This window comes from Coccinella septempunctata, chromosome 2, assembly GCF_907165205.1.
Source record: "Coccinella septempunctata chromosome 2, icCocSept1.1, whole genome shotgun sequence".
In the NCBI taxonomy this organism is placed as follows: Eukaryota; Metazoa; Arthropoda; class Insecta; order Coleoptera; family Coccinellidae; genus Coccinella; species Coccinella septempunctata.
The window spans coordinates 23,150,819-23,170,289 of record NC_058190.1 but is presented as its reverse complement, the minus strand read 5'-3'; the positions used below and the strand labels follow the sequence as shown (position 1 = coordinate 23,170,289).

At 34.9% G+C, this 19,471-nt stretch overlaps 1 protein-coding gene across 2 annotated transcripts in view; it reads left to right on the top strand.

Annotated features, from left to right (window-relative positions):
* Positions 1 to 19,471, top strand: part of LOC123308217 (insulin gene enhancer protein ISL-1) — an 85,471-nt gene that overhangs the window by 54,276 nt on the left and 11,724 nt on the right. For both annotated transcript variants that reach the window (XM_044890791.1, XM_044890790.1), the window contains exons 3-4: positions 2,927 to 3,240; positions 16,638 to 16,963. In XM_044890791.1, the coding sequence (XP_044746726.1) occupies positions 2,927 to 3,240; positions 16,638 to 16,963 (640 nt within the window). The remainder of the gene's footprint in view (positions 1 to 2,926; positions 3,241 to 16,637; positions 16,964 to 19,471) is intronic.

Sequence of the window (19,471 nt, the reverse complement as noted above, 5' to 3'; positions counted from 1 at the left end):
ATTTTCATTTCACATGTTTCCAACAACCTCTTAGTTTTTGTTGTGTCTGGTCGTGTTTCTGCTGTGTACGTCATTATTGGTCTTATGGTAGCTTTGTAGATTCTTGCCTTTGTCTCGGTTTGCAAGTGTTTGTTACTCCATATGGTGTCGTTCATGCATCCAGCTGTTCTCATTGCCTTATTTACCTGTTGTCTCACCTCGGACTCTACATCCCCGAAACTACAGAGCTCTATTCCCAAGTATCTGAACGTCATCTCTTGCTGTATGATTTGGTCATCGACGACGAGTTTACATCTGAGAGGATATTTGGATGTAGTCAAACATTTTGTTTTTGTGACAGATATAACCATATTCAGGGATTTTGCTATGGAATTGAAGAGATATAGAAGCCTCTGCAGGTCGTCCTCGTTCTCTGCAATCAGCACTGCGTCATCAGCGTAGCAAAGAATCGAAATATTTTTATTGCCCATTTTATACCCCCTGAGACGCCGAACTTTTTTTATTATCTCATCCATGATATATCTTATATATCTTTAAGTGTTTGGATTTATATTTTTGTAATTTTGCCGAGGCCACAGGGTCAAGAAGCACACAAATGCTAGTACTCTGTGACTTCCACCTTTCTCTCCTTCATTTTTTCTGTAATATAAGTTGCATACATATGATATGTGTTTGTAACATCAACTAAGCTACTTAACCTCAACACATGTAGAGTTTCAGTATTTGTAAAAAGTAGAGAATAGATTTGAAAATCTAGTGTGATCTAAAATTAGGAGATAACTCCATACAACCTACAAAGTTAGGGTCTATGATCAAGAGTTCATTGATTAACGATAATATGAATAGATAATCAACTTCAACTAACAAGTATTATACTTGTATTCGATAAAGTATAAAAAGTGCAATGAAAGCCTATTTCATTACCTTTCTTCCTATATCACCTGGTATATGCGATATGCCATACGTCGTTTGACATTTGCTTTGACTTATCGAATTTTTTCGGTTTCGGTATTGACGTTAACATCTTGTCGGGGAGCAAGGGTGACATCTAGTTGTTTATTCAGGTCTTCCCCGAGGTGCATCTTGTTGTGTTTGACCGCGTCGCTGTCTCCGTTGGTGGGCCAGGTGGCCAATATCGGCACATTTGGAGCCGTCGTCAAACAGACCGAATACGAAAAATGTCACGGTCCTGCATGTCATCGGATTTTTAACACTCGGTGCGTATCTTGTTACGTCTAAATTAGGCGGACAATATCGAAAGCCATAGGTCAAAGCTGAAAAAAAATTCGTTACACGATAAAACAAAAATTCAAGAAACGTTTATACCGGGTGTTTTCAAAGTTGAGGTTTTTTTGACAGAAGGTAGAACTAAGATGTCTTAAACTCTGGTGTATTCACTGATTCGATTTTGTTTTTAATTTCGTGGGGATATGGGATCAGTTTCGTTTTTCTCACTGTAGGTAGCGCTGTTTAAAATTTGACAGAGCATTGTCAATTGATATTTGAAAATAATTTGAATACTTCACTACGACTTACGAATATGTTGTATTTATAAGCGATTATTGTGTGTGTGAAAATGAATTAGTTTCGAGAAAGGGGTGTAGAACATTCATTTATTCAACTTGTCGTTCAGTAAGTTCAGTTTTCTGTATGGACAATCAAGAACTACAGCTAAAAATTCGGTGTTGTTGGAATTTGAGGCAAAACCAAATCAGATGAACGAACATTCGGGACGGATATAGCTAAGTTTTATGGCAACTTCAGCAATATTTCAAAAAAACTGTATTGGAAATACGTAATGTGAATTGTGGGCATGTATTGAGAAACAGAAATACATAAATCTATTCCAGTCTGTTCTTCAAATATTCTTCATGAGTAGATATCGGTAGATATAGTGAAAATTTCCTTTCCGTCAACTGAATATATTGGACATTTTACCAATCAAGTTTGTTTTATTAAAATCATATTGAATTACCCCCCTCATGAATTCGATTTGTGAAACGGAAATTATCTTGAAGAAGAATAGTAAATACTCCTTCGAACCCTTATTCGATTTTGAAATATTGACAGATTTGTTTTTGCAACGAAAATTAAACTGTAAGTGACAAATATTCCTTAACAGCTGACAAAATGGGCCAGTTCATATTTTGAATTCGTTGATAGATGTTCGATATCAACGCAAAACAAAGTATAAGGAGAGAGTATCATTGGACTTCCTTTGGTAGAACAAGGATAGACCGAAGCAAATGACATGTTGGCGCCGCCACGAAACTGATCCCATATCCCCGATTTTCTGAAATGTTGATGTTTGCAAAAAGTGACAAGTGCACACAACAGTGTTTTAGACATCTTAGGTAGAACTCATCAAAATAAGTCGTTTCACCAAAAATTTTCTATATAAAATATCCAAGATGGCTGAGATACAACCCCTAGAAATTCGACAAAATTTAATTGAATTTCAAATACGGGATTGTGAAAGGTGACTGCGGCATCGCAAAAACAATATATACAAAACATAAATATATGGCTGGATAAAGAATGGTTCAGTACCAAGTTCATCGGATTAGATGCATCAGGTCACTTTTGAGAGAATCATAATTGTCGTAATAATGCAATTTGTATATTCACGTTTCGAAAGTTACCTCAGTAGTCAACCGATCGGAAAATGATCAGAATAATTCAAAGTAGGTACTTGTTTTTCAGTGGGTTGAAAATCATAATGTTGATTCACTCAAGTGACATGGTACATGGTTGTTAAATGAAGTACTTATATTTTTTTGAACGATGATCAGTTAGAAAACTGTTCTACTAAAGTTTTTCTGAATCTCCTAAAAAGAATCTAAAAGGGGTCATTCTAAAAAATAACTCAAATCCTCCACATTTGATCTTGTTAACTTTATGACCAATTGAATTTCCTTTGTTGCAGATTGTTTGGCGCGAAGTGCGATAAGTGCGGCAACATTTTCAGCAAAAACGATTATGTGATGCGTGCCAAAAACAAAATTTACCACATCGAGTGTTTTCGATGTTGCGCGTGCGCCCGACCTCTGGTTCCTGGGGACGAGTTCGCGCTTCGCAACAGTGGCGACCTCTATTGCAAAGAAGACCACGACGTCTTGGAGAGCAAAAGCGGATCAGCGCCGGCAACACCGCACGGCGTCCCGACGGAGAGTAACAACAACACTAGTCTGAGCAACAATAATCACAGTAATGCATCCGCGGAGTTGGGATGTATGTCGGGTGAGTTGAATTTTTTCAAATTGAAGTGGTCAGGGTAAAGAGACCGCAACTATGTTGAGGTCAAGGAATCGGAAATGGAACGCAAGACAAATGATAAAATCGGTCCTATTGTGTAACTTCAGATCGAAAAGGGATGGTAAAATGATCCTCAGATACAACAAATGTTGCCATAGCAACATTTTTACATTTCAGTAAAATGGCAGCATTGTCGACGATGTCAGAATAGTTATTTATGTGCAACCAGTTGGGAAAAGCATTATTGTTCGTTGCGCAAGTGAACGCGAAGTACGAAAAATAGTGTTTCCCAACGTGTTTCATACAATATTTTTCCTAATTCTGAATAGGATGTTGCTATGAATTCAAATTAAAAGTACCAAAAAATTCTATGAAAGCTTCTCTCAGAGATTCCTTCAAAATCTTCGTGACGGAAATCATTCAATTTTGCATTCCGTTACTATAAACGCAACTATTGTTTCATCATCAGTTGCGAAATATTTTACTTTGCGTAACTGATTGCGAAAAAAAAAACGTTTCAAAACTTCAATGAGTTTTAAAAGTGTCACCTAATATGTCAAAATTAAAAAATTTCCTGCTCACGTCAGCGGCAATCAATTTTCACGTGTATAATTATTAGTATTTGAAGGTTAAAGTCTGGAAAAAAATGGACGCGTACTTAACAACTTTGAACTTTGACAAATAACAGCAGTATACGAACGATAAATAGGTAGGTACTTTACGATTAGCCATTCATATGTACCCACTTCGGAAAAGAAATGTAATTAATCTCCCACAAAGGGTGTTTTCGAATATAATTTTGTGTTACGGAAGAACTCACCAGAATAAATTATTATCATACTTTCAGAAATCGTTTGTGCAAACTATACAAGACGGCAGATTTATCATCCTCTTAAGTCAAATGCGTTTTTCATGTATTGAGCTCTAAATACGATCTGTCGGCGGAGTCCTTTTTTTTGGAATTTCTGAAATTTTCGAAAGATGCCTGTAGCAATCTCAAACTGCAGAAATCCACTAATAAATTTTAAAAATAGTATAACTAACCTCAATTTCAAGGTCCATAGCTGGGAGTAGTGAGACTTCGAAAGGAAGAACAAAGGGTATAAGCATCACAACTACAAGATTATAACCCTGAAAATATTTTTGGTCGAGGCATCGTATAATCTGGTAAAATCGAAGAAAATATCCATCTGTTTCGTTTACCGATCAAGCCACATTTACAATTAATCGAGTAGATAGCTGACATAAAACTGGATAGAGCATTATTTTTACCGTTTCTTTATCCCATTTTACGCTGGGTGCGGACGTCTAACTAGTAGTGGCAATATTTCTATGTAATGAAAATCATCTTCTGAAACTTTTCAGGGTTTTCACTTCCAATCTCTGAAACAAAATCAATTTTATTGGAGAGGCTTTGATCTGAATTTCAATTAATTTTTTACACTGGTGTCTCGAATGTTTTTCTGTGTGGAATTTATCGAAATGAACCTTTTCATGACATTCTATTAATCATCATTCCCAATCAAAGACTAACTATAAACGAAACCCATATGGTTGATACACGAGTTGATACAGTAAGCACGAGATTTTGGCTCTTCGATGTTGCAGATAATAATACAAATTATCACTTAAAATGGAAAGATTCACCTTCAAAAATAAGTAGATCTAGAGAATACAACTTATTTCACAATGGCGGGCTCTAAAAAAGCGTTGGACATTTGTCACACCGAGTACTAAATGGCGAATGCGCTCGTACCCGTACCTGTACGAAATAATATATGTACGTTTATCCACAATGGATGCATAATCTATCTCTTTCCTTGAGACATGGACATTCATGAATCACTTGTGGTTGATAAGTCATTATTCACAGATTGTATATCAAATATTCATTAATCACTCGTTATTTATGAGCCATTATTCACTGGTCATTCTCTTCATGGTCACAACAACAGATACACCGAATATGAGATATTGCTATATGCTTGTTCCTAAATTGATGCAAAAAATTTTAATGGGTAATTTTTAACCCAGAATTAAGGAAGTCTTTCATACAACTTTTTGTTCGAAACCTCTTCCCCTCCAAGTTACAGCCCTTTGAAGTTACATCGGGATAATCAATTTTATTCAACATCTAACAGAATATTCAGTAAAATGGAGTTCAACAAATGAATAATGCTAGCAGAGTGACCGTTTTCTATGTTTTTTTCTTTTTCAACCAGAAATGTCATTACAAGATAGTGAAAAAAGCAAGCCTTAAGTCTTAATTATCTTGTCTCAGAACTTCTTGATATGTCTGCATTTTCATATAACAAATTCATTTTAGAAGAGGAATTCAATATGAAACTTGTTTGTGTCTTGACTGTCTTTCATAGAATTGTTCCTTTGATCACAAAAAAATATTTAGTCTCTCCACATAACATTACAATCTACAAAACGTTGAAAAGTCAAGCAGGCTATTTCATAATGACATTAAGTTTAATTTTTAAATTTTTCTGAATATTACGATATATAAATAAAAAAAAAAAACATGTTATAAATAAGGGTGTGACTAGAGTCCCGACTCGGGACTCGTGTCCAGTCCCGAGTGACGTCAATAAATTCGGGACTGATATTCTGTCCCGAATTCAACGATGCACTGAACTGGTGATTTGAAATTATTAAGCAGTGAAAGAAGTAGCGAAAAACTCAATTTTCAGTACAAATCATAAGCTTATACCCAGTCAAATAGAAACAATGATTCATATTTCAATCGGGATTGTAGATATGAGTTGTTAAAGATAAATATGTTGTTGAAGTATATTTTATATTCTAATCAACATTTATAAAGAGAAAAAAGAGCAATCTTGAAATGAAACATCTAAGGTGAACATGTTAAATAGAACCACTACCTTTACCTTTTTGGCTAAATTTTCGTACACTTCAAATAAAAATACATTTTATTGAGGTGCCGCAGCATTGTTTCGTTATTTCGTATAAAATATCATACATTTCACAAATATATTTGGCAGCTTCCAAATCTTCTGGATCAATTTATACTAAGCAATTCTCAACTTTCTCACCAGTTAGAATTGAATACTTTGCTGCTCCTTCCATTCTCATTTGAGAATACAACAAGATAGCATTTTCTCTTGTATTTTCAATCTTGATTTAAAAAAAGCCCAAACTATTTTTTTATAAGCAATCTCTCCTCGAATTTTGTCGAAACTATTCATATAAGTTTTGCGAACATACCTAACCTCAAAACCCTTTTACAATGTCGGGACTGGACAAGGATCCCGAGTAAGGACAAGAGACTTGTTTGGTAATTGAGTCATTTGATTTCGTCAGTCGGGACTGGACACAGATCCCGAGTCGGGACTCTAGTCACAGCCTATAAATAATAATGAACAAATCACCTGATATTGAAAATAGTCGATTATTTTGCCTCAATTTTAAAGAGTATTAACTTAGAGCGGAAGGGATTTTGAACAAAAAGTTATATGAAAGACCCGCCTTTGTTTTAGCTGAAAAATCATCCTTCAAAGTTTTTCGCATATCAGTTTAGAAACACCCTGTATACAGTATCAATTTGAGAAGGTAACACTTTTAAATTTCGGCCCCCATCCATCCGTAGGATACATTCTATACGATTCTTTCCAATTACTTTGTATCAACCCTTTGAGCGTGATGACAGCAACCCTTAAAATATTAAATGAGAAGGGGGGTTGTGCAACACCTTGTTTTAAAGATAATTCATTTGCCTTTTCAAAAATGCCTTACACTTTTTTGAAAGAAAAAATAGGTTACGATGGTAAGAGATGCAATGAAACATGAAAATAATAAAATATTTGTTACCATAAAAGATTTTCAAAATGTTGTCCATCACTTTGAAGACAAAAACATATTATCTATTTTTTAAATTCGCCTCTTACGTTTTGGAAAACTCCAACAATTTCTCGGCTTGCTGTGCGTATTCTTACTTCCAATTGTTCTACATCTCCATCATGGCCACCAAGGTCCCCAAACTTTACACCTTCAGATTTTTTTCCTCTGGAGACGACGAAAGATTGCTGTGTACGAAACGCAGCCTCGAGATGTTTAACAATTGAAAGTTGAAAAGTAGGGACCCAATTTGACAATAAGTTATTCTTTTATATACAAAATAATGGGCATTTTGAAAATATTTTATAGAAAAAAATTTTTTTTAATGCTTCATAGCTTTTTTTGTTGCAACTATTCTACTCTTTATTATATTTTTCGGAATTACTATCTGTGAAATAGGGTGTCACTGAAACCCCTTCCCATTTGAGATTTTAGGGGTTGCTGTCATCGGACTCACAGGATTGATACAAATTGATTAGAACCAACAGTATAAAATGTCTCTGTAAGAACCAAAGTTAACCCATTCTTGCATTTTTTCTGATTTTTAATGGGGCCAAGATATTGAAGGTGGTACCTTTTCAAATTGACACACTGCAGAGCAATATTAAAATGCCAGGGGATGCCTTGCGAATATTGACATATTGAAAGGAATACTGAAAATAAGCTAATAATAATAAGATATTTCAGAAAGGATCTTTTCACAATGGTTGACGCGCTCGTTGACTGTTCATACGTTAGATATTTAGGAGAATTTATAACATTCACTAAGAGTAAGATGATATTAATAATAACCAGAAATAATAAGCAGTAGTTTATCTATTTATTTCATTTATGGAGCACATAGAGGTAATTAAATACTCACAAAAATTGTGTTTACAGATCACAAGAAAAGAAAAATGGTCAACAGAAGTATAAATTAAAATCATATTTCTTATGTCTAAGTAAAACTAAACAATTTCAATGATAAACTATCAGCAGTGAATTTAATTAGCATGGTAAACAAACAATTCAAATTAGGTACAAGGAGTTAAAAAGTTAATGGGTTGTAAGGAAGTGGTTTTTCAATATTTTCTTCAAGGAACTGGAACTATGAAAGAATAAATCCATCTTATTCTTAGGGAGAGCGCCCACCAAAGTAGCGTAACACTGACATGGCACATGCATGACAAATGTGGTGCAAAATAATAACTGAAACTTCACTCAGATGTGCGATATCTGAATATTAAGAATCGCCTTTGTCATGTATGTGCCATGTCAGTGCTACCATTGAGTATTAATACCATGAGTATTAATACTCAATGCTACTGAGTATTAATACTACGCTACTTTTGTGGGCGCTACCACTTAAATTCATTGCAGTGTTCAAGCATTCTACAGATTGGAGAGTTAAGTGCACTAGTAGTGTAGTTAATTCCAACCATAAAATTCAGTCAACTTGGTGATTATTTTTGAATAATCAATAAGGTCTTTTATTTTATACCTACTGCTTCAATAATGGCTGTTTGTACGGTTTAATTATTGTTTAATCAAACGGTGCAAACCATAGACCTATAAAACACATGGACGCGCCCTTCCAGTGAATTTCAATAGCCACGAGTGCGGCCAACATGAGATGGAGCTAGTATGGGCAAGAAAACGTTCCTTAGAACGCCTTAGCGCTAAGCGCATACGATTTATTTCGATTTTTTTTATTATATAATATAGGGAAAATTAGAAATGGAATTTGCTTAGAAATATTTCGATGATTGATTATAAACATAATTCTTTTAATTTAGGTATTAATTTCTGAACTTTATTTGTATATTGGCGCCCTTTAGAGATAAAAAACAAGTAGATACCTATAATCGAATATAAAAATTGAACGAATATTAGTATCATTTAGATTGCGTTTAATGATCCAATTAGAACTAAAGAGCACAATTTTTGCTTTCGGCAACTATTCCTCCGAAAATACAACAGATAAGTTCATGAAAAGTTTGTGAATAAATTGATTTGAATAAAAACAATTGAGCACATTTTTAGCCAACACAATATTCTGATTTCTTGTTGGTTCAATATCTGAAAAAATATTTCATTGATCAATATTGATCAAAAGGTTGAAAAATAGACATAACAATCAGCATACTAATTTTCTCTTCTACTCTCAAGTGCTTCTTGAGTATTATTTTATCTAGATGAGAAAAAAATTTACATACATTTATTGATTTGAAATGAATAATTCAACTATGATATAATAAATGGATTAATACATTCGAAGTTACTATAACTGTGAAATTTCACTTTATCTGTCTTTTCGCAACTCATTTCGTACTATTAATTGCACTCTATGAGGACACCATTATTACTTTCATAATAGAAAAAGGATACGACATTAAAAGCTGATCTAAAATTGATGAGAAAATTCTGAAAATTTCGATAAATACAAAGTGCAAACGAATGTTTTGCCCATACTAGCTCTATCTTATTTCGGCCGCACCCCCTCTCTCTCTATGCCGTGTCCATGTGTTTAATATGTCTATGGTGCAAACTGCCATTAGTATAATCAAGAGTAACGAAGAGCAATCAAGATTGAATATGGTTGAAAAAATAACTTTTGAATATACTTGCGTACTTCCTCATTAATGCGGGAATTAGAGAATCGAGAAATTTCTGTGTTATCGAAATTAGTCGCAGGCAATTCTCCTTGCCTCTCCCTTCTTTCTTCACGAAAAAAGATCACCACGTGAACGGTCAGCAACGGCAATGATTCAAACAGCATTTTAGTACATGTTTGCCGAGGTTTGTTTGGCTTCAACCGCGAAGACTGGGCATTTTTACTGTGTAAATATTTGCAGGAGGCTTATGTGGACTTCAAAGGCTGTCGGTGGCAATCCGGGCCTGAGGATGGCTGGAGCAGGACCCCCGTCCTCCTCCACCCCTCGGAATATAGAACTGCGTGTGTTCTAACAATTCAGCTGGAAGTTAGAAGATAGTTGTTAATTAATAATAGCCCACACATATACATGAGTCCATCAAGATGCTACCAGTTATAAACGGCATATGTAATATATTTAGTTAGGAGTATTTCTCAAACGGACCGCCATTATTGGTAGATCTGTGTGGATTCAGATGGTTGTCAGCTTGTAATTAGGAGATAACGTTATGTTGCTTCAATCTCAAGATCGCAAGCTACTACTGAACTTCCTACTTCACACTCTTTAACACAATATCTCTCGTTTTCGCTCACTTTAGGAGTATCTTATTCAGCGGGCCTTCTCATTTGCGAAAGAAAATTACAAAACTCAAATAATGCAAAAGGCGATTTTCCTAGATTTCAAAATATATGTCATTAAATTCCTCATATACAACTCAAATATATCGAAATATATTTTTTTTCGAATTTTAACATATTCCATTTTGTCTGTATTCACTTACGAAAATTCTGATTTCAGAATTGCTCTCTTATGAACATTCTACGTTATTTTCACAATCCGGCAACGGCCATCGAGTCAAAAATGGTCATGAAAGTTTTCTGATCACTATCGACTTAATAAACATCAAGTTTGTTGATCACATTTGACAAGAAAAACAAACAATGACTTAGAATGTCATCGGTTGAAGGTATAGACACAGATTACAGAAACAATTATTTGTACTCTGTGGATATAGAATTCTATAGCTTCTTGATCGGTTCCACTGTTGTCGAATTAAAAAAATTACTAGACTTTAGTAAAGGCATTCTGCGGCACAAGCCTTTACATATTGGAATGTTCACTAAGTTTCGAAGGGTGAAATTTCTGAATTTTGAAGCGAATCTTGTACGTGTATTTAATAACTAATGGAAAACAGTTTCCATAAATAATCCTTCGATTTTGGAGTTTTAGGAATCTTGCCCATTTAGGGTGTGACATACAGGTTGTTTCACGTGGGGTCAGCCATACGCTAGTGGTGAATGCAGCTCATCTAGGCCTTTCAAGAAAGTTGCTTCCTTTGTACTTTAGGCCATTATTTTCCGAGATACAGGGTGATTTATAGATTTTGACCTTAATTTTCGATATCTATAACTTGAGAATGAGTGGTCCGATTTTAATGAAATTTTGTGGGCTTGTTGACTTCCAATAACCCTTCAAGATGGCAGATACAATTTTAGGATAATCAGGTCCTCAGAATATTGAGATTTATCATTCAAATATCAAAATCCATATTTTTTGGAGTATAGTTTTTCCTGGAGTATTGTTTTCACGTTGTCTAGAGAATATTTTTGAAAAATGTATTATTGAACTATGAGTTCTTGAGAAATTATCAAATAATATTAGAATGACAGGTAAGTATGATCAAAAAAATGTTTTATTTCGTGAGTTTGTTTTCTCTGCTATATAAAGAAGTTCGTATTGATCTCAGAAAATATGGACATTTTGTACATTGAATATTCACTATGTGAATTGTTTTCGAAGAAAGATATCACCCGTCATTCTGCCCAAGATTCGATAGTTCTGAAAGAATTCATAGTTCAATAATACATTTTTCAAATACTTATATATTTTAGGATACTTGAACACTTGGCGTGTGATTGAAACAGGACTGTATTCTCGAAAATGAACCTGAAATATAATTTCGTTCGTTTTTTTTTATTCTGAAAACAAAATTCTTCAACTGATCCAGTAAATATAGATTTGGATATTTGGAGAATAAATCTCTCGGAATACTCATTCTTAAGTTATAAATCTCCCTGTATGTCCGAAACCGTTGGGTACAAATGGAGCACATTTTCTGAAAGACCTAGGACCCTCATTCACCATTTGACTATGAATATATTCATTGAAGAATATTTAACTAATGATATATACTTAAATCTTATCTTTTCTTAAAGAAGTAATAACAATAAGTATAGAAAATCAACGAGATAACGATGGAAACATAATTTTAAATTTAGGGGGGCGATAATTTCCAAGAGAAATGACTTGGTAGAAGAAGGCCGATTTCAGAGCCACCACGCTTCCCAGACTTGACACCTTTAGATTTTTTCCTCTGGAGACATTTAAATTCGTTTGTGTATAAAACACATGTAGAACAATTGAAAACAAGAATACGCACAGTTTTCCGATGAATTCAAGTTGAAGTTTTCTTCCAAAAAACAGTAGAATAGTTAGTTACAACAGCAAATGTTGCAATGTAACATGAAAATAATGAAAAATTTTGTACTATGAAAGATTTTCAGAATGTTGTCCATCATTTTTTAGTCTTATTTGCTCCCTAAATAAAGAACACTACAACACAAAATAATGACCATCAACCATCTGTCCAATTTATTCTTGAAAAACCAATCTACAAAATGCAGCCTGAAGTTCACAAATTTGTGGAGTTTATCACGATACTATTTTTACGTCTCTTGAAGAGATTCTCTATGAAATTTAACTGGATTCTATTCGAAGTTCAATAATGATTATTTGAAATGTAACATTTTTGACTCGCAGAGCGGGAGGTGACAATGTTTTATCTCGGTCATTATGAAATTTACATAATACTTGTAATACTCGTAAAGTCAACTACATCTGGCATCGCAGGGTTTTGCAGAAGCAGACGATAATATCCGAAATCAGGTGAAAAGAGACCACTTTATGCGAGGGCCAACGTTTCGCAAATTTATTTTTACATCATCAGGGCTCTAGAAAACATGATGAATAAAAAGAATAAAGACAGTCACCTGAATTATTTTGAAACATGTTAGCTTTCCTCTCGTTTGTAATTGAGAGATGCGTATGTCAGATCATTGTTTTATGTTGTTTCCGTGATATCCTAATTTAATTATTCTACTGTTTCATCTGTGATATCCTAGAACAAAGAAAGCGCAACTGTGATTGTGTATTGAAAAAAAAATCCCTTTATGTGTTTATTTATGACTATGTTTCTAATTGTACCTTTTATGATTTTAATTATTCATAATTTATATCTATTTTTTACGTTTTGATTGTGATCGTCTTTAGTCTTCTGATTCATCATGTTTTCTCAGTAGAGCCTTGATGATACAAAAATAAATTTGCGAAACGTTGGCCACCACATAAAGTAGTTTCTCTTTTTTACGTTCCCCAAGCCGAAAAAAAAACATTTCACCCGATAATTTATTGAAACGAAAAATTCTCTGTTGAATATCTGGAATTTCACGTAAACAACAAGTGAGAATTGATATTGATATGAACGCTGGCAAGTTAAAATACCTATTGAGGAAAAGTAGTATAAGTATAGGAAAATTGTCATATCGACTTCCACTTGACTACTTGTACTCATTTATTGGGTTTTCTTCTTTCGTGGCTATAGTATTTTGAAAATTATCCCTCATTTCTATCTGTTAACGTTTGAATTTGAGTATGTAGCATGGAAACTGAAAACAAAAAAGTTCTCAGTTTAACATCTAAACTTATTCATGGAAGAATGGCAAAATATGAATAAAAAAAAGGTTTGAGAAGTTTCCAACCATATCTGATGAATGAATCCCTCCCTGTGGATTAAAATGGATCGCTCCGACTGCAAAGTACAAAATGAATGAAAAATACACAAAGCATTCGTCTAATCCGACTAACGAAACAAACCTGTAGTCTAGGAAAACATTCCGCGACAGTGAAAAAATAAAATTCTAATTACCCTAATGGTCGTGGCGGACGGGGCAGCGAATGACCCTTGAAACAACACACGCGTAATTATCTAAATCTAACGCAAACTGGAAAGGGTGTGTTTTATGACAAATCTCCGGATTTGTATCGGAGAAAGGGTGAAAATAGGGGGTCAGAAGTCCGGTCGAGGCATACTTCAGTATGCACAAAGGCGGCGAGCCTAAGCTTCCGCTGGCCAATGTTTAGCGCCTCCCCCAGTGGACAAGGGACGCATGGATTAGGAAGCATTGCGCTAATGGAGACAATGTCTCTTTCAGATGGATTAACCGGATATCGGGAGGGAATTATGAAGGCGGATGCGTACGTTGATGTTTTTTCGCCTTTGAATTCTCTTTGTTATCAGAATGTTATCGTAAGTGGCTATATTCGGACTTTATTCATTGGGCAGTAGGTACAATGAATATATTCATTGATGATTTGAAAAAATAGATTTCCATTTTGAATTGATTAATTGACTTCATTGAACGCCAAAACCAAAGTTCAAAATCGATTCTTGTGTATCCCGTAAAATGTGGCAGAGACTAGGAGTTCGGTTCTGGGTTCTGAGGCTCTCTAGATTTCTCGTGAATTATCTAACAATCAATCTTATGTTTGGGGAGACGACGAAGCTAAATCGGGATTTACTCGAGCGCGTCGTTGAGACCTAGTGGATTTTGAAGATTAAATGGTAGAAAGAAAAAAAGGTTCTATGATGTATACACTTTCAGCGGTGGGGAAAGCGTCTGCAGGGTCTCAAAGATGTGAAAAAATCGTCAGGTGTACAGGGTGGGCAAATTTCGATGTTCTAGCACTACAGCTCTTGAACCACAGGAGATAGACAAAACCTGATAACCCTCTCGTTCTCTTTTTCTGAGAAACTAACAAGAGTAGTAGTCATTTTTCGTCACCTTCTTTGGTTTTCGAGTTATAAGCGAAAATTGGCGATATTGAAATAAATTTATATCTCCGCTAATACTGATGATAGAGATCCCAAAATAAAAACATTATAAAGGCACTTTTTTACGAAGAATCCAGTGGCATGCTCGCCCTTTTAGCAGGATTTTTAATTCCGAAGCTATGACCCAAAGTTATGTTGTTTCAAATGGGAACACTAGATTTCTGTGTTATTTTTTGACAGCTTGATTATTAATGATTTCAAAGGATATATAACATCATATGGTTTGTATCAATATAAATAATAGAAAATGGTCAAAAACTTTTTTTCTCAATATTTTTATGATTTCAACTTTTGACAAGCCCAGAAAAATAGAGCTTCTTATAACAAGACCAGTCTCCTTCTGGCAATGTCATTCTTTCTATGCATTCTACCAATTTTCACAAAATTTGAATCTTGGAGGAATTGAGTAAAAAGCATAGAAATGAAAGGACTAATAGAAGGAAATTGTGGTAATCATACAATGCTATACATTTTTCTATGCTCATCAAAAGTTGAAACCATAGAAATATTGAGAAAAAAGGTTTTTGACCATTTTCTGTTATTTATATTGATACAAATCATATGCTGTTATATATTTTTGAAATCAGTACAAATTGAGCTCTAAAAAAAATTGCACAGATATCTAGTGTTCCCATTTAAAGAAACATAACTTTGGGTCATAGCTTCGTAATTAAAAATCTTGCTAAAAAGGCAAGAACGCCACTGGATTCTACTCAAAAAAGTGCCTGCATATAATGTTTTAATTTCAGAGCTCTATCCTCAGTATCAGCGGAAATATAAATTTATTTAGATATCGCCATTTTTCCAATTTTTGCTTACAACTCGAAAACTAAAGAAGGTGGCCAAAAATGACTACTACTCTTGTTTGTTTCTCAGAAAAAGAGAACGAGAATGGGGTATCAGATTTTATCTATCTCCACTGGTTTCAAAGCTGTGTAGGGCTAAAACATCGAAATTTGCCCACTCTGTACAGGGTGGACAAAATTCGTTTTTTACTGAGGGGATCTCGAGAACTATAGCAGCTAGAAGAAAACTGATGACACATTTTCGAGCTCTTTTTAGAGAAAATTAGATTTTGACGATTTCGAAAAGTTCTCATAACATTTTTGTCTTTGAAGTTACAGATCTGAAACTTGAACCTTACAGGCACTTTCTCACGTAGAATCCATTGATGATATGAAAATATTTTTTCACTTCGAATCATTTGGCTAACTTTCGTTTTTTGAAATGCGAACTTTTAGTGAATTTGTAATTTTTAAATTGTGAAAAATCTCTTGTCACTAGCTTCTACGTCTGAAAGTTCAAATTTCAAATCTTTAACTTCAAAGAAAAAAAAGTTATGAGATCTTTTCGTAATCGTCAAAATCTCAATTATAGCTGAAAATCTAGAAATGATAGGTCGGTTATGTTTTCAGATTTGGATAAGTCTGGAAAAATGAGCATAAGAATGTGTTATCTCCTGTCTGTAGGAGAAAACGGCTAATGAACTTTTTTTACTATTCTGACAGGCTGTCCTATACAATTCCTCCTGTATACAGATCAAATTTTTGGTAGAGGTACTTTACAGGGTCCAAAGTATCTCCCTTTATATTTATCTGACACGCTCTAGTGAATCCCAAATTTCCCTCTTGGGCTCTCCAACTATTATAAAATATTTCGCAATTTTTTTTCAATTTATTCAACTTTTCAACTATTCAGTGATGAAGTTCTGAACTAACTGTTGGGACTTCAAATTGATGTTCATATAGGACGTCAAGATCACCTTATTTTCGAAATTCAAACAATCCCGACATCTCGATTTCATTCGAAGCAAAAGAGAAAACGAAAGGATTTCCAACGATATCCCAGAGCAATATACGCCCTGACACTTCAGCATGCGCAACGGAGTACAACATAGCACCCCTAGCGACTAACTCACCCCGTCTCTTTTTCAGATTCCGGATCGGAGAGCGGTTCCCACAAAGGAGGCAGCGGTAACGGCGGTGGGGGGGCACCCCGCAAGTCCGGCGGCGGCGGAGCGGGTAGCGGGGGCGGCAGCGACGGCAAGCCCACGCGAGTGCGCACCGTGCTCAACGAGAAACAGTTGCACACGTTGCGTACCTGTTACTCGGCGAATCCGCGTCCAGACGCGCTCATGAAAGAGCAGCTCGTCGAGATGACGGGACTGAGCCCGAGGGTCATAAGGGTCTGGTTCCAGAACAAGAGGTGCAAGGACAAGAAGAAAACGATGCTGATGAAACAACAGATGCAGCAGGAGAAGGTTGGTGCTTCTTTAGTTTGCATTCTTCTTTCCAGGTTGTTCGTGAGTACAGGGTGGACGAAATTCGATGGGATTGAATGGCAGCTCTGTAACCGTAAGAGCTAGGGAAAATTGGATGGCACGTTTCCGACCTCGATTTTCAAAAGATTGTTAATGGCCAAAACCGCATCCCTCTATCTTCTTTTATTTTCAAGTTATAAGTGAAAACTCATTTTTCGGCTCTTTGTACTGGTGCCTACATTTCGTAAAGTATCAGTGATATCGAGAAACAAGAAACAAATGTTACATTCTACAGGCACTTTCTCACACAAACGGTTTCATCGAATGAAATGAATTTCGATCGTGAAATGCGCCGTTTTCGAGTAAAATTTAAAAAAATTCAAAATATCTGAAATTCGAAAAATTTGGTATTTTGACCGTATTTTTAAAAGATCCACAGGTGTGTAATGTCACAGATTTAGCTAAATAATCTGAAGCTAATTGTATTTTTTCAGGGGTGGCTCAGTTCATTATGAAAACTCAAAATGGCTGTATCTTTTTATTATAGGTCCGAATCGGGAAAAATGGTAGATATAGTTGTTCCTATTGAACCCAAGAATCTACTGCGTTGGAATATTTGTAGAAGTCAAAGACTCACCCCGTATAGCGACAGTTAGAACAGAACAGATGACACATTGTTTTTTTTTTCCAAATCTGACAACAGAATCGGCCTATTTTTTCTAGATTTTGATTGGGAAATTGAAATTTTCAATAATGATGAAACAGAAATAGATGCAGAAGAAAAAAGATTCGAAAATCTGTGAATTGGAAAGTTACATTATTATCTCTCTCTCTCTCTCTCTCTCTCTCTCTCTCTCTCTCTCTCTCTCTCCCTCTCTCTCTCTCTCTCTCTCTCTCTCTAAGGGAATTAAAACAGTGCTTACAAAAAGCCATGGAGGATTTTTATCGCCCGAAACCATTTCTTCTTATGCTATTATATATTGTCAAGCAAAAATGTCTGTACATACCTCAGTGAAAACTTTTTGAAGGGAAAAAAAAGGGAAACACTAAATCCGTTATAAATTTATAACTGTTGAGAAGGTGAATCTTTCTTCACCATTAAACAGAAGATCGTGAGATAGCATCTTCGATGCCGTTGCAGTACTTTATTCGCATATTCATCTAAATGAAACTACATTCCGAAGCACCCATCAGAACGACTTTATTTTCTAAGAAGTCCAATTAACAAGATTCCACCTGTTTTATCGCATGAATATGCGATCTTGACATGCAGGTATCCATCTATTCCAAATGTGGAAATGTTTCAGATATGTAGCGAATTCCAATTCATTTCAACCAACGGCGGTCCTACGGGTGGGGGGGTAGAGGGGGTAATTACCCACCCAGAGCCCATAACGAATTCGATTTTTAAAATTTTTCATATGAAAAAATTAAGAAAAAACAATAATATAATGAAATGAAAAGGAGAGATTCCTTGTACAATTTTAAGAAAAAGAATATGGGACTGCAAATGCTACCTAGAGATACCTACAGGGTGTTATTTTTGAAGTCTTAATTTGAAATTTCAATTGTTCTTTCAATTACTACCCCTCCCAGAAAATCAGTCTAGGAACGCCTTTGATTTCAACCTACTTATGAGTACATATGTAGTTTGCCTATCTTTAGGTAGGTATACTTATTCTCATATGTTGCGAGTATTCAGCGTAGATAGATTTCGTCAAGTATAGAAGTGGGCTAACTTAAATTTTTCGAAAAGTTTCCCTGCTTTTCAAATAAATTGCTGTGTATTATCCCAGTCTCGAATCCTATACAATTTGTCGCATCAAATAATTAATTGAAGATACTTATTCGGAAATATTCTCTGAAATTGTCAGTCTTTTCATTCAGAATTTAACTGTTTTAAAAATCACAGGAACGCAAATTCACATTAACTACATGGAAATTTCAAAATTATTTCTTCTGTAAAAATTCTATTTGACATCTAAAGGTCTCCTTTATCTTCTTCTTATGCTAAAATTTTTTCACTTCCAATGCCTGTGATATTTCTCCTGTTTGAATTATAGGTATTTTACACCAATATAGTAGAAAATACATATTTGGTATAGCCCATTCGAGAATTATCGACAGTAAGCCTTGAGAGTCCAGAAACAGCAGGTCACAAAATATCTCTAATAATTGCTGTAGTTTCAATCGCAGAACTAAAATGTAGGTATACTACATTCACTTTTATTTTAGCACTCGGTTGGCCATGGAAATTTGACACATTTCACTCTGTATAGTAAGAAAATGTGAGGTTATGACGCTTGTCAAAACATTTTTGGTTGTTATATCAACCCTATGTTGCCCGTTCTACGTAAAAGTTTCTGTTATTACGTATTTTATCACAATGTCGAATCTCTTCGGAAAATATGTGACGAACATAATTGAAGTTTATACAAACTGATTGAAGGCATACCAAATCCAGTTATGTGCATGGAAAATACAAGAGATCAGTGTAATATCATAATA